Source organism: Mesoplodon densirostris, chromosome 1 (genome assembly GCF_025265405.1).
Source record: "Mesoplodon densirostris isolate mMesDen1 chromosome 1, mMesDen1 primary haplotype, whole genome shotgun sequence".
Lineage (NCBI taxonomy): Eukaryota > Metazoa > Chordata > Mammalia > Artiodactyla > Ziphiidae > Mesoplodon > Mesoplodon densirostris.
The window spans coordinates 482,368-499,495 of NC_082661.1; the positions used below are offsets into that span (position 1 = coordinate 482,368).

Genomic DNA, 17,128 nt, shown 5'->3' on the forward strand with positions numbered 1-17,128 from the left:
AAAGAGACCAAAAAACCCAACTTCCACTTTCGAAGAGCCTGGAGCAAAAGCAGGGTGTTGGGAGCAAAAGCAGGGCACTGCCCCTGCCCCCTGCACACAATATCACCTAAGGGGTGGACAGACCACGGACGCCACCCTTCCAGCCCGACCCCTGGACACGCCCCTACCCTCACCCCATATAAGGAGCCAGCTGGCCCCCTCTCTTCCCCGCCCCGCCAGGGAGCGAGCAAGCAAGGGAGACTGTTGTTTGTTCTCACTCCCCACCTGCTGCAGCAGGGGCCCCAGTACAGCCTTGCCTGAATTTCTTGTCTGGCCTCTGATCAATGTCAATTGATTGGGGAAAGCCAAGAACCCCGGTCGGTAACAGGACCTGCTTCTGGCGGGAGAGGGCTGGGGTGAAAGAAGCCTGAGTGTGCACGTGTGTGTGTACACAGGCCAGCATGTCTCTCATGTGCTTCCTTGAACTCCTGTGTGTGTGGGGACACGCGTGTGCTTTTCCGGGCACGTCCCTGAGCAGAGCTTGTGTGTGCGCCCGAATGCACCCGTGTGTGTCTGCGGCCTCCCCTGCCCTCTGAGGCTGTGGCCTGTGCAGGGACCCCGCCCACCATCCCCAGGGCTGCTGAGCCCCTGACTCCTGGGCTGTTCTGCCCCCCGGTTTCTCTGCCGGAGCACCGCTGAGGCCTGTGCCTGCCCCGCCCTGACTGACCACACAGCCCTGATCTCCCACCTGAGACCCCAACTCCACGTCCAGTCGGCCCCCATGACCTGGGATCTCCTTCCCGAATCTTATTTCTTGGATCTACTGCGGTCCCAACCCCTTGCTCCCACCATGTCCATTCTGTGCCGCCCACCTGCTCCTCCGGCCCCGAGCTCAGCCCTGAGGCCCCCTCTCCGCCCTCGGGGGGGCTAGGCCTCCCTGGTGGCCAGCGGCGCCACGCAGGTCCATGCACCCCAGAGACGGCGTTTCAGTCTCACGGGCTTTCGTAAGAGATGCGGATCGTCTGTCCTCAGCCCCAGACTTGCCCCAACACAGACACATTTCTCCTGGATCTGAGTGACTGAGACTCGACCCTGGGACCAGGCCACGGACACCGGCTCATGGGAGGGACCTGCACTCCAGGACCCAGGTCACACGCGCCTGAGCTGCCGGGCTGTCCCTGAAAGGGGTCACCCGGGGGTGTCGCCAGAGCTGTGTGTGTGAGAAGTAACCTGCTGCCAGGGACAGGGAAGCCTCGACGTCTGTGCACAGAGCGTGGCTATAAACCAGTGTCACTCTCAGTGCATCCACCCCGGGCAGCGGGAGGGCCTAGGATCCCCTGGGCGAGGGGGAGTCCGTCCGTGGCCAGTGCCCGCCTGGGCCTCCGAGCAGGACAGAGCAGACCCGAGGCCGCTGGCGTGTGGTGCCCAGGAGGCTGGATGTGAGGGCAACGGAGAGGACGGTGGAGCCGTGACCCGGTGGGGGGATCCAGAGAGCCCTGCCCCCACGCCTCCCAGCCACCCTCCCTCCTGGGCGCCAGGGTTTCTGGTCCACCTCCGATGCCAAGCCAGCGCCTTTGGATCTGCTGTCTGGTGCCCTTGGAGGACTGTCCCTTGGGTGGCAAGTCTGTGCTCAGGGCGCCGGCTCTGCGGCTCATGGGAGGCCCAGGCAGGTGGCCGGTGGGCCATGGGACTTGGCCACGTGCACTCCGGCACCGACCAACAACCCCTCCCTCCCAGCCCACCGGAGTGGGGCCCGCGGAGCCGTCCTGCCACCAGCCCCACGCCTGCAGGCTGAGCCGCCTGCCGCGAGGTGGATGCCCACCTCCCAGAAGTGGCCACGTGGGGCCCTGGGTCACGTCTGGGGGAGCCCCTCTCACTCGTGCCAAGGGGTCTCCCGTGTGCCCCTTCCTGCCACGCCTGCCCTCCTGAATGGCCGAAGCTCTCCGATTTGGTCCTCAAGACGTTCCAACGTGGCCTTTCTGTTCCCCTCCCCCACCGGCCTCCCCAGGCACCCACCGGGGCCACGCCCTCCACCCTGCAGCTGGTGTGGCTGCCGCAGCACTGCTCCCTGTGTCCTCACAGGGCGCTCACCCTGTCCCTCCGTCCCACCTTCTGGGGGGATGCAGAGTTGGCCTCCCTCAGGACCAGAGGCGCCCCCTCCCCAGCTTGCAGGCCCCAGAATGTTCTTTGATGTTGGATCCAACAGGCAAATTTATGCCCCGAGGGGCCTGTTTGATAATCAATCATGTAGTAAAAGCTGCTGCTGAAGCCTCGGCTCAGAGACGAACCCGGGGGTGTGCAGGCCAGGGCGGGGTTGGCGGCCATCCTCAGGGGCAGAACACACACACCTGCTGCCCTGGACTCAGGCCAATCTTGGCCGGTCAGCCTGTGTCCAGCTGCTGGTGACACCAATGCCTGAGGCCCGCCAGAACCCCTCCCCACCTGGGCAACACCGCGGGGCTCGGGGTGGGTGGCAGGACTCCAGGGGCAACCTGGGTGCCCGTAGGGCAGGCGTGGCCCTACCGCAGCTACCACGTCTGTGTGTGGCCGTTCGCGTGGCTGGCCGCGCCCCTGCCCAGGCCCCCGGAGCTGAGGGCAAGCTGCTCCTGCCAGTGTCCCCCGGCTGGCAGAGGCCAGGCCTCCCAAACCAGCGGACAGTGCTGCTGCCAGCCCAGCCCCGCAGCAGGCCCAGCACGACGCGCCGGCCCCCTGGACAGCTGCCTTTGCAGATGCGACTCATGCCCTGTGACCCCACCCCCCAGAGGCTGCTCCTGGGCCCCAAGGCTCTCTTCGACTGTCTGCGTCTTAAAGAGCCCAGTGGGCCAGCAGGATGAGAGACAGAGTGGGTGCCCCCCCACCAAATCCCGGTCCAGCCCCTTCCTGCAGACCCAGCTGAGGCAATGCCACAGACCCGGAGGGGCTCCCAGGGGTGGCGTGTTCAGAGGTGGCTCAAGGGGCTTCTTGGAGAAATCGGGGAGGGGGTCGGTGGAGGTGCCCTTAACTAAGCACCAACGCTCCCTGCAGACAGCAGTGCTGGCCAGACCTGCGGGCGAGTGCTTTCCAGGTCCCCAGCGGATGACGCCACACCAGCGCTCAGGATGGACTGTGACGCGTCCCCGGCTGAACCACTCAGGAGAGGGCTGCTCAGACCTGCCAAGTTCCCTGAGTCCTCTGGGCTGATTGAGGTTGTCACAGTGACCCTGTGAGGCCACCAGGCCTGCACAATGGTAGTCAGACTGGAGCGCACAGCAAGGCCAGGGGACTCTCTGTGAAGGGCATCTACGCGCATGCACACACACTCCCACACACACACGTGTGCTCTTCCTGCACTCACACGTACGACTCAGGCACTCACATGCTCACACACGCACACTCATCCCCACACTCACACCTCTACGCAGCCATATGATCCAAACACAACACACGTGTAAGCACACACACATGCATGCACTCACCCGTGCACACGCTTTCACACGTGCGCATCTGCACACGCTATCGTGTGCTCACACACTCATCTTTATACACGTGCTCTCACACTACTCACTCACTCACATGGGCACCCACCCACCCAACTCAACATAGCACAGTCCCACCCTTGCACGTGCACTCACAATGCACACACACGTGACAGACTTATGTGTGACATGCACACACTCACACATGTGCACAAACCAACTTGAACACAGAATGCACAATGCACTCAGCACACGGGCACACTCATGCACACTCCCCCCCACACACACGCAGGAAGCACACTCTCACGTACACCCCCCGCGTGTATGCACACACATAGCACAAAAGAAGGGGTGACACACAGCGTTAGACTTCAGACGGTGGGCTGTGGCTCTGACCTCCCGCCCTGCATCCTTTTGGAGGCATCGTCCGCGTGGGGCGCTCCCAGATGCGGTCGTGCCGTGGATTTTTATTCCTGGAAAACATTACCTGCAAACGGAAGGTGTCACAACCCCGTCTCCAAGTGGACTCAGGAGGCTGAAGCAATATTGAAACCCACAATGTTTAATATTTAACGTCGAGTCTCTTTGGTCTGAATGATGAGCTGCTCCCTCTGGTCTGTCAGGGGCGCCGGGGCAGGAAGAATGGGGGCCGCCCTCTGGAGGGGCCGGAAAGACAGCCTCGTGGCTCCCCGGCCTCTCCCAGCCCCGGGCACCACGGTGGGCCTGCCCCCCTGTAGGGAGAGAGATGCTTGCGGATGCTATGAACCAGCCTCCCAAAGTGCCAACAAGGACAACACTGTATTTCGTCGACGGTTCTGCACTTGCAGCGTGTGCCCAGCACAGCCCAGGGGCGCCGGTCCTGTCAGCCGCAGGAGCGGGCAAGCAGGCTGGTCGGCGGTGGAGACAGGAGACACCCAGCGGTCATCGGTTGCCCGTCTGGTCGACATGTGAGGATTCATGGGGCTCGGGGCAGGTACCGGCCACCTTGGTCTGTTACAACGTCACTGTTAGGTTTACAGGAACTCCAGGAAGTGGGGCTCCTGTGCTCAGATACTGGGCATCTCACCTGGGACACCGGACACCCCCCAACCCAGGGGGTGTGAGTAAGGATCTGCTCCTGCTGGAGTCCCTGCCCAAGACACAGAGGCTGACAAGTCCTGGTGATGAGGCTGCACCGGGCAAGGAGAGCTCGGTGCTTGGATGGCTGGAAAACGCTCTATCCTGTGTGTGCGTAACGCGCTGTGTGCATGTCTGTGCGCAGTAGACGTGTGTGCACGGGTGGCATGTGTGATGTATGCTGTGTGCAGTGCATATGTGTGCACTCTTGTGCATGTATGGTGTACTGTGCACGTGTGGGGAGTGTGCATGTGATGCACATGTGCACGTATGTGGCACATTCACACATGTATGTGGTACATGCACCAACACGTGTGCACGCGTGTGTGAGTGCACATGTCTGCATATGTGTTACAGACCCTGGGAGATGAAGGGAGGGAGCAAAGACTGCAGAGGCCTACACACACATCCCTTTGGGTGTCTCAGCTTCTCCACGGGGACCCGTGGATCCCTTCCCATGGGACATGCCACTTGCTGTCACAGAAGGATCTCTGTCATCTATGTCATGGCTTTGTGCCCGGATGTTCATGGAAATGCCAGACCCTCTCTTTTTGTGGCAGGGGACTTTATTGTTCCCAAACGCTCATGGTGCGGGCGGGACCCATTCCTGACAGCACCTGGCTTCGGAAGTCGAGTCTACATTAAAGGATGTGTGGGCATTTCCAAAGGCACAGGCCCCTCAGAGACCCCACTGGCCCTTGGAAGGCCTAGGGTCACCGAGAGTCCCTCTGCCCTTGTGCTCCCAGAGTACGGCTGCTGCCCCAGCGTCTGTGATGCTCTGAGGCCTGCGGGGCGGGGGTGAAGGTGGAGCCGGCACTGGGCAGAGGTGCTGACTCGAGTCCCTCTGAGAGTGGAGGGGCCTGGGGCAGCTGCCCAGAGCGCTCTGGACTGACAGGCAGGCTGCCTGCCTGCCCCGAGGAGCAAACCTAAACAGAAAACACACATTAAACACTAGGAAATATCGGGGGCGCCACCTGCTGCGGCCAGGCCTAGCACGGCAGGTGGCGGGGCAGATGGGATACACGCCGGGCGCTGAGGGTGGGTTTCTGCCCTGGGCTGCCGGGGACTGGGCACTACGGGATGAAAGCAGGTGACTGTGACGTGGACCGCCCGGCTGCCCTTGGGGCTTGTGGAGGCCGACGTAGCCCAAAGCGTCTTCCCGCTCAGGTCCTCCAACGAAGGGGTCAGTGGCAGCGCCGCCAAGGCTGGGTCACGTGGTGACCCCCTGCCCACCTCACGTGGCCGAGGTCCTGGCTCTGCTCTGAAGCACGTCCAGGCCGTGTGGGCGAAGGTGACAGAGCCCCGCCTGCTACACGGTCGTCTCGTTCCTCCAGGGCCCCGTGCGGATGTTACCCGTGCTGTCAGAGCCAAAGGGCGCAGCGTCCCGTGCATCACCATTGACCAGCCCGTTCTGGCCGGGGCCGCCAAAGGGCAGGGACTGTGTCCTCCGGAGCATCTCCAAGTGGGCCGGACCATGGGCTGCCTCCCTGCCGGGCCGTGGGGGACAACCATAGAGCACGGGGCTGGTGTCGCCACCCTCGGGCTGGCTGACCAAGGGGAAGGGGTCACCCTGGGCACAGCAGGCCAGTGAGTGTGGCCCCATTGGGCCCTCGAGCGAGCTGGGGGGGCTGTCCGTGTGCGAGCTATGGGGGCTGCCGTCCAGGCTGGACGGGATGTGGTAGGCGTACTCCTGCTCGGCCGTGGCTGCCCGGTGCTGGCTGAAGTAGTGGGGCTTAGTGCTGCCCTGGACGCACCTGTGCAGGTGCGGGTCGTGCCCGAAGGCATCCTCCTCGTGCGCGTGGATGTGGGCTGCGTCCTCCATCAACTGCTCGCACTGCATCTTGGCACAGCAGGGTGTGGCTGGTGACAGGCAGCTGACGTGGCTTTGGGTGGCCTGCAGGTTGGTCAACTTGCAGTGGCCGGCTGGCGGGTGGCCGAAGCCCAGCGTCTTGCCTGGACGCGGTGAGTCCTGCAGGCAGGCTGCGTGGCTCAGCACATCCCCGTTGGCGTCGAGCGTGGGGCGGGCGCCGAGCTTCGCAGCGTGGGGGTCCCCACGGGAGGGGCGGCAGGCCCACCAGCAGTGCCATACGTCTTCCCGCTTGGCACAGTGGTGGATGAGCACGAAGAGCCCCAGGGTCACACAGAAGGCGCCGTACAGGCAACTGAAGATCATGTCCAGGAAGTGGCCCTGGGACACGGCCAGCGCCCCAAAGGTCCACGTGGCCACGAACAGGAACAGCGTGAAGGCGGCGGCCCGCAGCTGGGCCTTGAACGAGTGCTCGTTCTGCAGCAGCGAGGTGACCAGGGCATCGTGGGCGGGCGGCGTGGCCAGCGGGGCCCCGGGGCTCTGGCCGGCCTCTGGCCCTGCCAGCCGCTGCCGCTCCTCCGCCCGCTCCCTGAGCTCATACCTGCGCTCTGGGTGGCGCCGCAGCTGGACGTAGGTGCCGAGGAAGTACACACAGGTGACCAGGGAGATGAAGGTGGCTGGCCCGTAGAAGGCGCCCAGGCTGGGCTCCCAGGCCATCCAGCAGCTGTGGGAGGAGAGCAAGTCAGCGAGGGGGTCGCACCAGGCAGGGCACCGGGTGGGACTAGGGGTCACCGCTTCCCTGAGCTCGTGGGAGGGTCACCGTGCGAAAAGGAGACACACGAAATCGGGGCGGGGCCGCCCTTGCTGCCTCCACCAGACAGCGTGGTGGGAGTTTGGGGACGCCGGTGGTGGCGGTGGCCTGCAGGCGGCAGCCAGGGCTGGGCTCCGAGCCTCGGGCCGCCTCTCTGGCGCTGCTGCTTTTCTTGGGCGGCTGCCTTTCCTCCCAGCTTCAGCCGGGCCTGGTGGGGCTGCAGTGCTGGGCCCAGGAAGGGGTGAGCCCCGGGGGAACAGGGCCTGCGTGTCCTGCGGGGCTTTGCCCTGGGGGGCAACTGGGGGAGGAGTGTGAGGGTGCAGGCATGGCTCCAGCGCCGGGGGTCAGCTGGGGGCCGTGCTGCGACCTGGGGCTGGCGCTGGCTCCTGTGAGCGAGGGGGCCAGGCCGGCCTCCCCAGGAGGCTCTACGGAGAAGGGCAGGGGGCGCGGCTTCGGGGAGAGCCCGGGGGGACCCTGCAGCCCCGGAGCCTGAGAAGCCCACAGAAGCCACTGCCAGGTGCAGCCGACCGGTGGCCTCACGGCGGGAGCGGCCTGGCCAGGGCCAGCGAGGCCGAGGGCCCCAGCACACCCGCCGGCCGCGGGGGCGCTGGAGGCGGCAGAGCTGGGGTTGGGGGCGCCGACGGGGCGGGGTCTGTCTGGGCTCCTACGCACGGCCGGGTCCACGCTCTGCGGTCCTGGGCGGGGCGGCCCTGTTGCCGCGGGCACCCCCTCCACCCCTCCTTCCAGCCCACAGTGCCTGGGGGACCGGAGTGGGGGACGGCGGGTGGGGGATGGGAGGCGGGGAAGCCCGCGCGTGGGGAGGACGACGCTCCTGGGCGGGGCCACGCCGCCCCCCACCGACCGCGTCGCGCCAGGTACTCACTACGCGGAGTCCTCGTCCTCCATCCCGTAGTTCCCGATGTTCGTGGCGGCAGTGATGCCGCAGATGATGAAAGGGGCCCCTCCGCTGATGAGGTAGAACCTGCGGGAAGGGGCCGCTCACTGCGCTCCAAGTCCCCCTGCAGCCCCAGGGCAGCCCCCTCTCGCCTTCCTCGGGGCAGAGCGGAGGAGGCGAGGCCCAGGCGTCCTGGCCGAGCAGCTGTCCACCCTGGTGGCGGAGCCGCTGCCAGCTCCCCACCCGACCTGGCCTCCCCTGCGCCCCCTCCCCCACGAGCCCTGCACCCCACATTCCCCACCCCCTGCATTGCCCCCCATGTTCCCTCACATCCCCCCACCCCCTGGGTCACCCCACGTCTCCTCCATGTGTCCCCCACCCGCTACTACACCTGTGCAGAGGTGACCCTGGCTGGGCCCAGCACGTGCATCTGGGAACATGTGGTGCCCTGGTTCACGCGGCAGAAATAACGGGGAGAACGTGAAGCCCCTGAGTGGAGGGGGAACCACAGTGGACAGGGTGGAGGGGGCTGCATGCTCCATGGGGGACAGTACGGGGCTGTGGTGGACACTGTAGTCAGCCGCCTGGCCCCCTTCAGGCGGAGCTGCTCATCCCGCCGGCGCTGGGGCCTCTCAGCCCGAGCCCAGGTAACGCCTGTTCCAGCAGGTGGCTGGCGTCAGTGACTAGCCATGCATGCTCAGGCCAGTTGGCCCCATAACCTCAGGGTGAGAAACTCACAGGGGCCGTTCCTTGTGCCTTTGTGTGCTGCCTGGCAGCCCAGTTTCTCAGCTGCTTGGGGGCAAGTTCTGGTGTTTGACCCCACCCTGGGAGGACAGGGATTCACCTGGAAGGGAGTTGCCTGCCCCCCGTGAGCTGACTGTCCCATCTGTGGGGCCGCAGCCAACAGCTCTATCCAAGGGTGTTGGAGCAGGATCCTGGGGAGTGCAAGGGCCGGGGACTGCCAAGCACCCGTGCCACGGGCACCTGGCCATGGAGCGTGCTGGTTGTCACACACGGTGATGGGTGGTGCCTCTGGTGGGGAGAGCAAGGGGCCAGCTCGGGGACGATCCCCCATAAGAGGGTGTCATTCACAGGATGCCACAAATGCCCAAATCAATGGGAGGGCACCAGGCCCCCAGTGAGGGGAGTGACACGGATTCCAGGTCCACGGGTGGAAGTGGATGATCCTGCACATGGTCACACCCAGTGATGGCTGGGGACTCTGTGCCTCCCGGAATTCTGTATCCAGAGGGCACGTCCTCCAGAATGAAGGAGAAAGATAGACACATTCTAACAAAAGTAAAACCGGGAGCATTTGTTGTCAGCTGACCTGCACTTAAAGAAATGCCAAATAAAATCCTTTAGGATGATAGGATGCTGTACCAGACAGAAACTTGGAGGAATGAAGATCATCAGAAATACTGAACATCTGGGTAAATATAAAAGATTTTGTTTCCTCTTAATTTCTTTAAAATATATATTGGTGCTTAAAGAAAGAATTTTAACACTGCCTTGAGGAGTTTACAGTATAGGTAGGGGCACTATCTATAGTGTCTGTAGCATAAAGAGGGTGGGAGGAGAGATGGTCCCATGCAGTTGCAAAGTTTCTAATGTATTTTACATGAAATAGTGTAAGTTACAAACTAAAAAGACTGTGGAAAGGCTGTGGATTTTAATCCCTAAAGCAACTATGAACAGCTAATAGGTAAAAAGTTAATAGATAAATTAAAATGAAATGTTACAAAATATTAAAATAACCAAAGAATAAAATAAAAAAGGGAAGGGAGGACAGAAAAAAAAAAGAGAGAAATGGAGCAAAAACAGAACAAATAATGAAATGGAGACCAAACAAAACTCGCATTAATTTTTTTTTTTTTTTTTTTTTTTTGTGGTACGCAGGCCTCTCACTGCTGTGGCCTCTCCCGCTGTGGAGCACAGGCTCCAGATGCGCAGGCTCAGTGGCCATGGCTCACGGGCCCAGCCTCTCCGCAGCATGTGGGATCTTCCCGGACCGGGGCACGAACCCGTGTCCCCTGCATCGGCAGGCGGACTCTCAACCACTGCGCCACCAGGGACGCCCCCCATTAAATTTTTTTTTTTTTTTTTTTTTGTGGTACGCGGGCCTCTCACTGCTGTGGCCTCTCCCGCTGCGGAGCACAGGCTCCGGACGCACAGGCCCAGCGGCCATGGCCCACGGGCCCAGCCGCTCCGCGGCACGCGGGATCCTCCCGGACCGGGGCACGAACCCGCGCCCCCTGCACTGGCAGGCGGACTCCCAACCACTGCGCCACCAGGGAAGCCCCTCCCCCATTAAATTTTAATGGAATAAACATTCTACGTCAAAGCCAGAGATAATCAGAATAGATTAACAACAGCAAAAAAGCAAGACCCAGTTATATACTGTCTACAATAGGAGGAAACATTTTAAGTAAAAAGACACAGAGAGGTTGAAAATTAATGGATGGAAAAAGCTATCCACACTAACTGAGTCCAAGAAGGCCAGAGTGACTGCATTAATACCAGACAAAATAAACTTTTAAGAGAAGAGAGAAAGAGGGGCATTTCATAATGATATCAATGTTAGTTCACAGGAAGACATTAAAATGTAAATGTGTGGGAGCCAAAGGGAAGATTCAAAATATGCGAAGCAAAAATGGGCAAAGTTAAAGGGAGAAATAAACAATTCCAAAATCATAGTTGATGTTTTGAATTCTCCTCTCTTATCAATTGATAGAACAAGTAGGCAAAAAATTCGTAAAGAAATAGAAGATCTGAACAATGACATTAATCTTTTCCCTAATTGCTCTTTCTAGAACATCACACCCAATAATTGCATAGCACTCATTCTTTTCAAGTGCACACTATTTACCATCGCAGACGATGTGATGCTCCATCAAACAAGTGTTGATAAGTGTAAAAGTATCGAAATCATACAGAGTTTATTCTCTGATCAAAGTGAGATTAAATTAGAAACTAATAGCAATAAACTAACTAGGAAAACCACAAATATCTGAAAAATGAAATGACATACTTCTAAATAATTCATGGATCAAAGAAGAAATCATAAGGGAATTTAGAAAATATTTTAATCAGAATGAGAAAAAATACAGTATAATATTTCTGGGATGCAGGGCTTAGAGGGACACTCATAGCCATGAGTATTTCTATGAGGAAAAAAAGAAAGGTCTAAAGTTCAGTGACTGAAGATTGCACCTCAACAGGGCAGAAAAACAAAAGAGCAAAGTAGACTCAAAGTAACCAGGAGGAAGAAGATGACAAAAACAGGGACAGAAATAAATGAAAAAAGAAAACAAACAATAGTGAAAATTATCATGCCAAAATTCATTTCCTGAAAAAAAAAAAAGTCAACAAAGCGATACACTCATAGCTGGACTGATCAGGGGTAAAGAGAGAGAGCACAACTTGCCAGCATCAGGAAGGAGGGGTCAGCATTGTCCACCCACAGACACTGGAAACATGAGTAAACTATAAAGGACTGTACACTAACTATTTAGCAACTTACATGAAATGGATCAATTCCTTGAGAAAAATACAAGGTAGCAAAACTGAAACGAGAAGCATTAGAAAATCTGGATATTCTCTTTCTAGTGAAAACACTGACTTCAGTATCCACAAACATCTCACAGAGAAGCTCCAGGCTCTGCGAGTGTCCCCAGTGAATCAGAACACACATCTGAGGAAGAGAGGACACCAATCTGATATGGGCTCTTCCGGAAAATAAAGGAGGAGGGAACACCTCCTGACTCAATTTATGAGGCCAGCATGAGCTGATACCCAGCCCAGATGGAGACATTTAAAAAAGAGTTGATTACACACAGCAACCCTCAGGAACACAGACACAAACATCTCCAACAGTGTGTCAGCAGATGAAATCTAGGACTTTATGAAAAGGACAAAGCATCATGACCAAGTAAGAATGATCACAGAAATGCGAATTAGCCTGTTATTCATAAACATCGATCAATGCAGTTCATCATATAAACGCAAGGAGAAGCCACGTGATTGTTTAATAGGTGTAGCAAAAACATTTCAGAAAATTTAAGATGCATTCATCATAAAAAAATCTCAGCAAACTAGGAATCGAAGAATCTCCTCAACCTGCTGGGAGGCGTCTATGAAAACTGGTAGCCAGTGTCATCCTTGATGGTGAGACGGTAGAGCTTCCCCAAGATCAGGAACGGACAAGGTGCCCCTCCCCCCAGTCCCTGCGAACGGGTCCTGGACACCCCGGCACCCTGACGAGGCAGCAAAGAAGTAAAGGCACCAGTGAGAATGAAGTAAGTACATTTCTGTTTGCAGGTGACCTGACTCGTTACCTGAAAAATGCTGTGGCGTCTCCAAGACAACTGCTGGGACTAACGGGAGAATTTAGACGGTTATGAGCTCATCACACAAAAAGTCAGTTATACTTTGTACATGAGCAGGAAACCACTGGAAAATAAAAGTGCTGTTTACGATGACATCAAACCAGAATCCCAGCAGATTCTTTTTTTTTAAGTGGATAATTTATTCTAAAATTGATATGGAAATGTAAAGGGTCTGGACTATCGAAGGCCATCCTGAAAAAAAGACGGACTGCAGGATAGACTACGAAGCCCCAGCATCAGGACCGTGTGGTCCTGGAGGGAAGCCTGACAGTGGACAGGGACACTTGGCTGTGTCCCATCCAGGCTGGCTAGGGGTCTCCCCATGGAGAGAACAGCTGAGCACGGCCCCTCCACCAGGGCCTCCCTTCCTGGGGTGAGGCTGGGGGCTCCCCACTTGAAGAGAAACTGTCAGAGCTCTTTCTGGGAGGCGGGGCCTGTGTAGGCAGCACTTTCAGCCTGATGACAACCAGTGACAGGTGACTGAGCCCCTCCAAGCACCTCCGCGGGCCAGACCCGCATCGCTGCCTGCAGCCCCTCCAGGCTCACTCCTGCCTGGGCCTCCCCTTTCTGTCTCTGCCTGGACCCTGGGCCCTCCCGCTGCTCCGTCCGTCCTGCGGCTCCAGGCTCACCTCCTCTGCGCCTGCCGCGCCGTCTGCTTTGTTCCCTGCATGCCCGGGTCACCTGCATGTTCTCCGGGCCTCGCCCACCCCGTTCCCCTCAAGCTGCCGCCAGCACTGCACCTTCCTCTGAAGAGAGGTGCCGAGTCTCTGTTCTCGTGGGACATCCGCTATTTGTAGGTGAGAGCGGGCACAGGGGGGCAGGCCCCTGCACTCGTCCGAGCACCTCGGGGCATGAGCTCTGAGTGCCTTCCCTGGGGCTCCGGGTGTGAGCACGCAGCCCACCCGGCCAGCCCAGAGCAGGAGGAAAAGGGAAGCGACGTGCCCAGAAACTGGCCAGATTCACAGGATACTGTCACAGGCCAGTGTGGCCCGAGGCCTGAGTGAGGGGCAGCCTGAGGGCCAGAGGCTGGGGGTGCTCCCGCCCCCGTGCAGGGGCCGAGGGAAATGAGCAGCGCCCGCAGACCCTGCAGGCGCAGTGAGCCAGCCTCCGGGATTCCAGCCCAGCGCGAGGCGGGGCAGCGGCCAGGCCAGATAAAACTGCAGGGACGATGGCCCGACCGCCTCAGTGAGTTGGGGAAGTCTTCCCAGGGGAGCGAATGCTTGCGGACCGGCCCGAGGGTCCTGCTCCAGCCACGCAGCACAGGGGTCTGGCCTGCGGGCCTCCGTGCCCCCGTGTTGCAGCCGCTCGGCTCCCACTGCTGACGGGGCTGCTCAGAGAGAAACCTGGGGTTTGATCAGGAGACACCTTGAGCACACGGTGAGGTGCATCGGCAGGCGGCCCCACGGGATGTGACATACATGGGACGGACCCCTGCTCAAGCCTGCACCGCCCCCCGTGGCCCCATGGCTCAGGGAGCCCCCAAGAAGCCCTGCAGCGGGGGGCCCGGGGTGGTCTCTTCTCTGGTGTCTGGGTGGATGGAGAAACCGGCGACATGGCTAAGCCACAGCCAGGGGGTGGGGGGGACAGCTTGACCAGAGACCCCGCCGCGGGTCTCAGCCCGGGCCATTCACTGCTGCCGCCGCCTCTCTCTTCCCTGGAGGCCGAGAGGCACCCGGGGCCCTGGAGCCAGCAGGTTGGCTCTGCTCTGCCCGCGGTGGACAGTCGGGGCCCACGCAGCTGACACCGTCCTCCCCGCCAAGGCCAGGCTGCAGCCGGAGCCAGCCTGTGCCCTGGCCCTGTAGTCCTGCAGGGTGAGCGGTCACGGCCTCTCTGCTGCCTCCGGCCAGGCGCCCTCCAGCCCCCGGGCGCCTCTTCCTCTGCAGGGAGCTTCGCCTGGCCTTTGCCTGGGCTGTTCCGACTCCACGTCCACAAATGCGGGGCGCGGGGGGGGGCCATGCCGAGTACAGGTCGCGGGGCGTCGTACAGGCTCGGTCAGCAGAGGGCGCTGGAGGCCGCCTCCGGCCCCTCGGCCAGGGCGGCTGTTCTCGCTGCGGCCGCTGGGCGCTCCACGGCGGGGATGCTCCGCCCCCCACCTGCCCCGGCTCCCCCGCCCCCGCATGGACCTTCCTGCAGAAGCCTCCACTCTCCACCCCAACCAGCCACCTCTAGTCCAGCCGCAGCCTCTCCGTGAGGTCGTGACCCCAGTGCTGGAGGGGCCGCGAACCGAGGGTGCAGCCACCACTAGAAGTGGGCAAAAGCACGAAAATGGATTCGACCCTGGAGCGTCCGGAAGGGCCAGCCCTGTCCACATGTGGATTTAGCCCAGGGGGGTTGGTTTAGACGTCTGACCCCAGGACTGTGTGATGATAAATCTGTGTAGTTTTAAGCCCCTGAATTTGTGGTGATGTTTTCCAACAGGAGCCAGAAACGAACCTGGTCCCCAGCTTACACCACCCAGAAATTCCTGTCCCAGGCGGAAGTCAGGAGTGTAAGTGGCGGTGGAATCACAGAGCTGAGTGTGCGAGGCATCTGTAGAGAATGACGGGTTTGTTAACCGGACGCAGCATTCGTGCCCCAGACTCCTGCTTCAGAGGGTGCTTTCCAGCTGGTAGGAGTCGGGAGAGCCGTTTGTAACACCAGCAGCCCCAGGTGATGCAGGGGGTGTGTGCTGTCCTATGGCAAAGGACAGACAGATGGACGGACGCACGGCCCAGAGGGAGGATGGGAGGAGGCTGGGTGCTCAGCAGGGGACAGCAGATGGGACCCCCAAGAGGTCCCCCCGAGGGAAAGGGGCAAGGGCTGAGGGGTTTGGTGGGGTCACCCCCCCCCCCTCTGGCGCCACCAGGAGCAGCGTAACTGCAGGAGAACTGGTCATTTGTCCACGTCACATGGCCAGATGGTGACACAGTTACAGAGACAGGTCTGAAAAACACGCTGTGCAGTGAAAGAAACCAGATAAAAATATGAAACGAGCGATTCCATGTGGATACGGCTCAAAGTCAGTGCAGACAAAACTGGTGTTTAGGGGTGCATACTTGGGGGGTAAAACTATTAAAAAAGGCAATAAAAGTCATGAATGAGGACAGGGAGGGGGCTGGGTGTGGGCACGGCTGAGGTTTCCACAGAGGAGGCTTCTGTTTCTTCCCCTGAAGGGCACACGAAAATTTCATAAACCTGTGCTGATATTTTAGACTTATTTGGGGTGTAAATGCTCTATTTCTCAAAAAAAGAGAAAGTTTAAAAAAAAGGAAAAGAAAGAGAAAGGACCAGCCCTCTCCCTGAGCCTGGGGTGCCGCAGAGCCTGGAGAGTGTGGGCTCCGGCAGCTCTGACCCCGCCACCCGCCTGCCCGGGCACCTGACCGTCCCCCGTCCTGTCCTCTGAGCTGGGCCTGGGCCCTGCCCTGCACACTCGCCTGGCTGGAGCCAGCGTCCAGTCAGAATAAACCAGCTCCTGGGACAGAGAATGCTGGACAGCCAGCGCAGGGCCCAGATGGAGGGCGCTGTCCCTGCCGAAGCCACTCGGGTCCTGGGCGGGCAGCTGTGGGGCTGAGTGAGGAGCCCCTGCGTGTGCCCATCCCCAGCTCCAGGCAGGCCCAGCTGCCCTCGAGGGTGTGGTGTCAGCGACGGGCACACAGTGAGCTCAGGCCACTGGGGTTTCTGGCTCCAGCAGCGCAGGTCCCATCTACTTGAGCTTCAGTATTTTAATCGGGCTTTTGTTTAAGAGTCCCCTCTTTCCGCTTTTAGGCTAGTAATCCGCAAGCCTCCAGGGCCGCAGGGAAACCTGACTTTGAAATCCCCGCGGCCTCCCCAGTGCCTTTCCTGTGTCAGCTGAGCTGAGTGGAGGACCCTCTTCCCAGGTCAAGGGGGAGCATCGCTTCCCCGAGGGTCCAAAGGGCCACAAGAGAGGATGGAGGCCAGCAGAGGCCACTTTCTCCCTCTGCGGCTCGGCCACCAGAAGGGACCAGTGGGTGAAGGGGCCCCCAGAAAGGACCTGGGAGGAGAAGCCGCATCAGGCTGTGATGAGGGTCCTGACTGTGGGGTGAGGGCCATGAGTCCCCCTCGCCCCGCTGGACAGTTGATCCACTGTCCGGGGCCAGACGTGCTCAAGGCGCCCTCCCCCAGGAGAGCCCGAGGAACCGCCGTCAGCCGACAGACCCTGGCTGGTCCGTGCCCTCGCGGAGCCTGGGTGTCTGTGGACGAGACGCGCTGACATGAAGAGCGGATGTGAACGACTCTCACGGGGGTCACTGCTGCCAGGCCTCCCTGTGTCCTTGAGCCACAGGGAGATGCAGTCGGTGGGGGGGGGGGGTGGAAGCTGGAGGGAGGATGACCTGTGAACCTGCCCAGGCACCGCCCTTCAGACCCGGTGTCCATCAGATAGGTGTCCATCTCCTGGTGCAGTTAGCGTTCCTTGTGTTGCTCAGGACTTCTGAAATACGAGAGATCAGGTTGATGATTTCAGCTCAGGTGAGAGAGCCGTCCACATCCATCGCCCAGGTGTGTGGCTTTTAGAGCCACCGATGTGCCTCTGAGATGCAGACCCTTACGTCCAGCTTGCACTGACCGGGGTGGACAGAGGAGGGTGATAACCCTTGAGGATTTGAGGCCTGGAGAAAAGCTGGTGGATGAAGGCCTCAGGGCCACACAGTGAGGGACGCCTGTCCAAACCCTGACTAC

General features: G+C 59.8%; 1 protein-coding gene across 1 annotated transcript in view; it reads right to left on the reverse strand.

Annotated features, from left to right (window-relative positions):
- Nucleotides 1-5,857: 5,857 nt before the first annotated feature.
- Nucleotides 5,858-17,128, reverse strand: part of ADGRA1 (adhesion G protein-coupled receptor A1) — a 34,233-nt gene continuing 22,962 nt past the window's right edge. Inside the window, exons 6-7 of the mRNA XM_060091557.1 lie at nt 8,052-8,150; nt 5,858-7,081 (exon numbers count right to left, since the gene is read on the reverse strand). Coding sequence (XP_059947540.1) covers nt 5,860-7,081; nt 8,052-8,150 — 1,321 coding nt within the window. The 3' untranslated portion in view covers nt 5,858-5,859. The remainder of the gene's footprint in view (nt 7,082-8,051; nt 8,151-17,128) is intronic.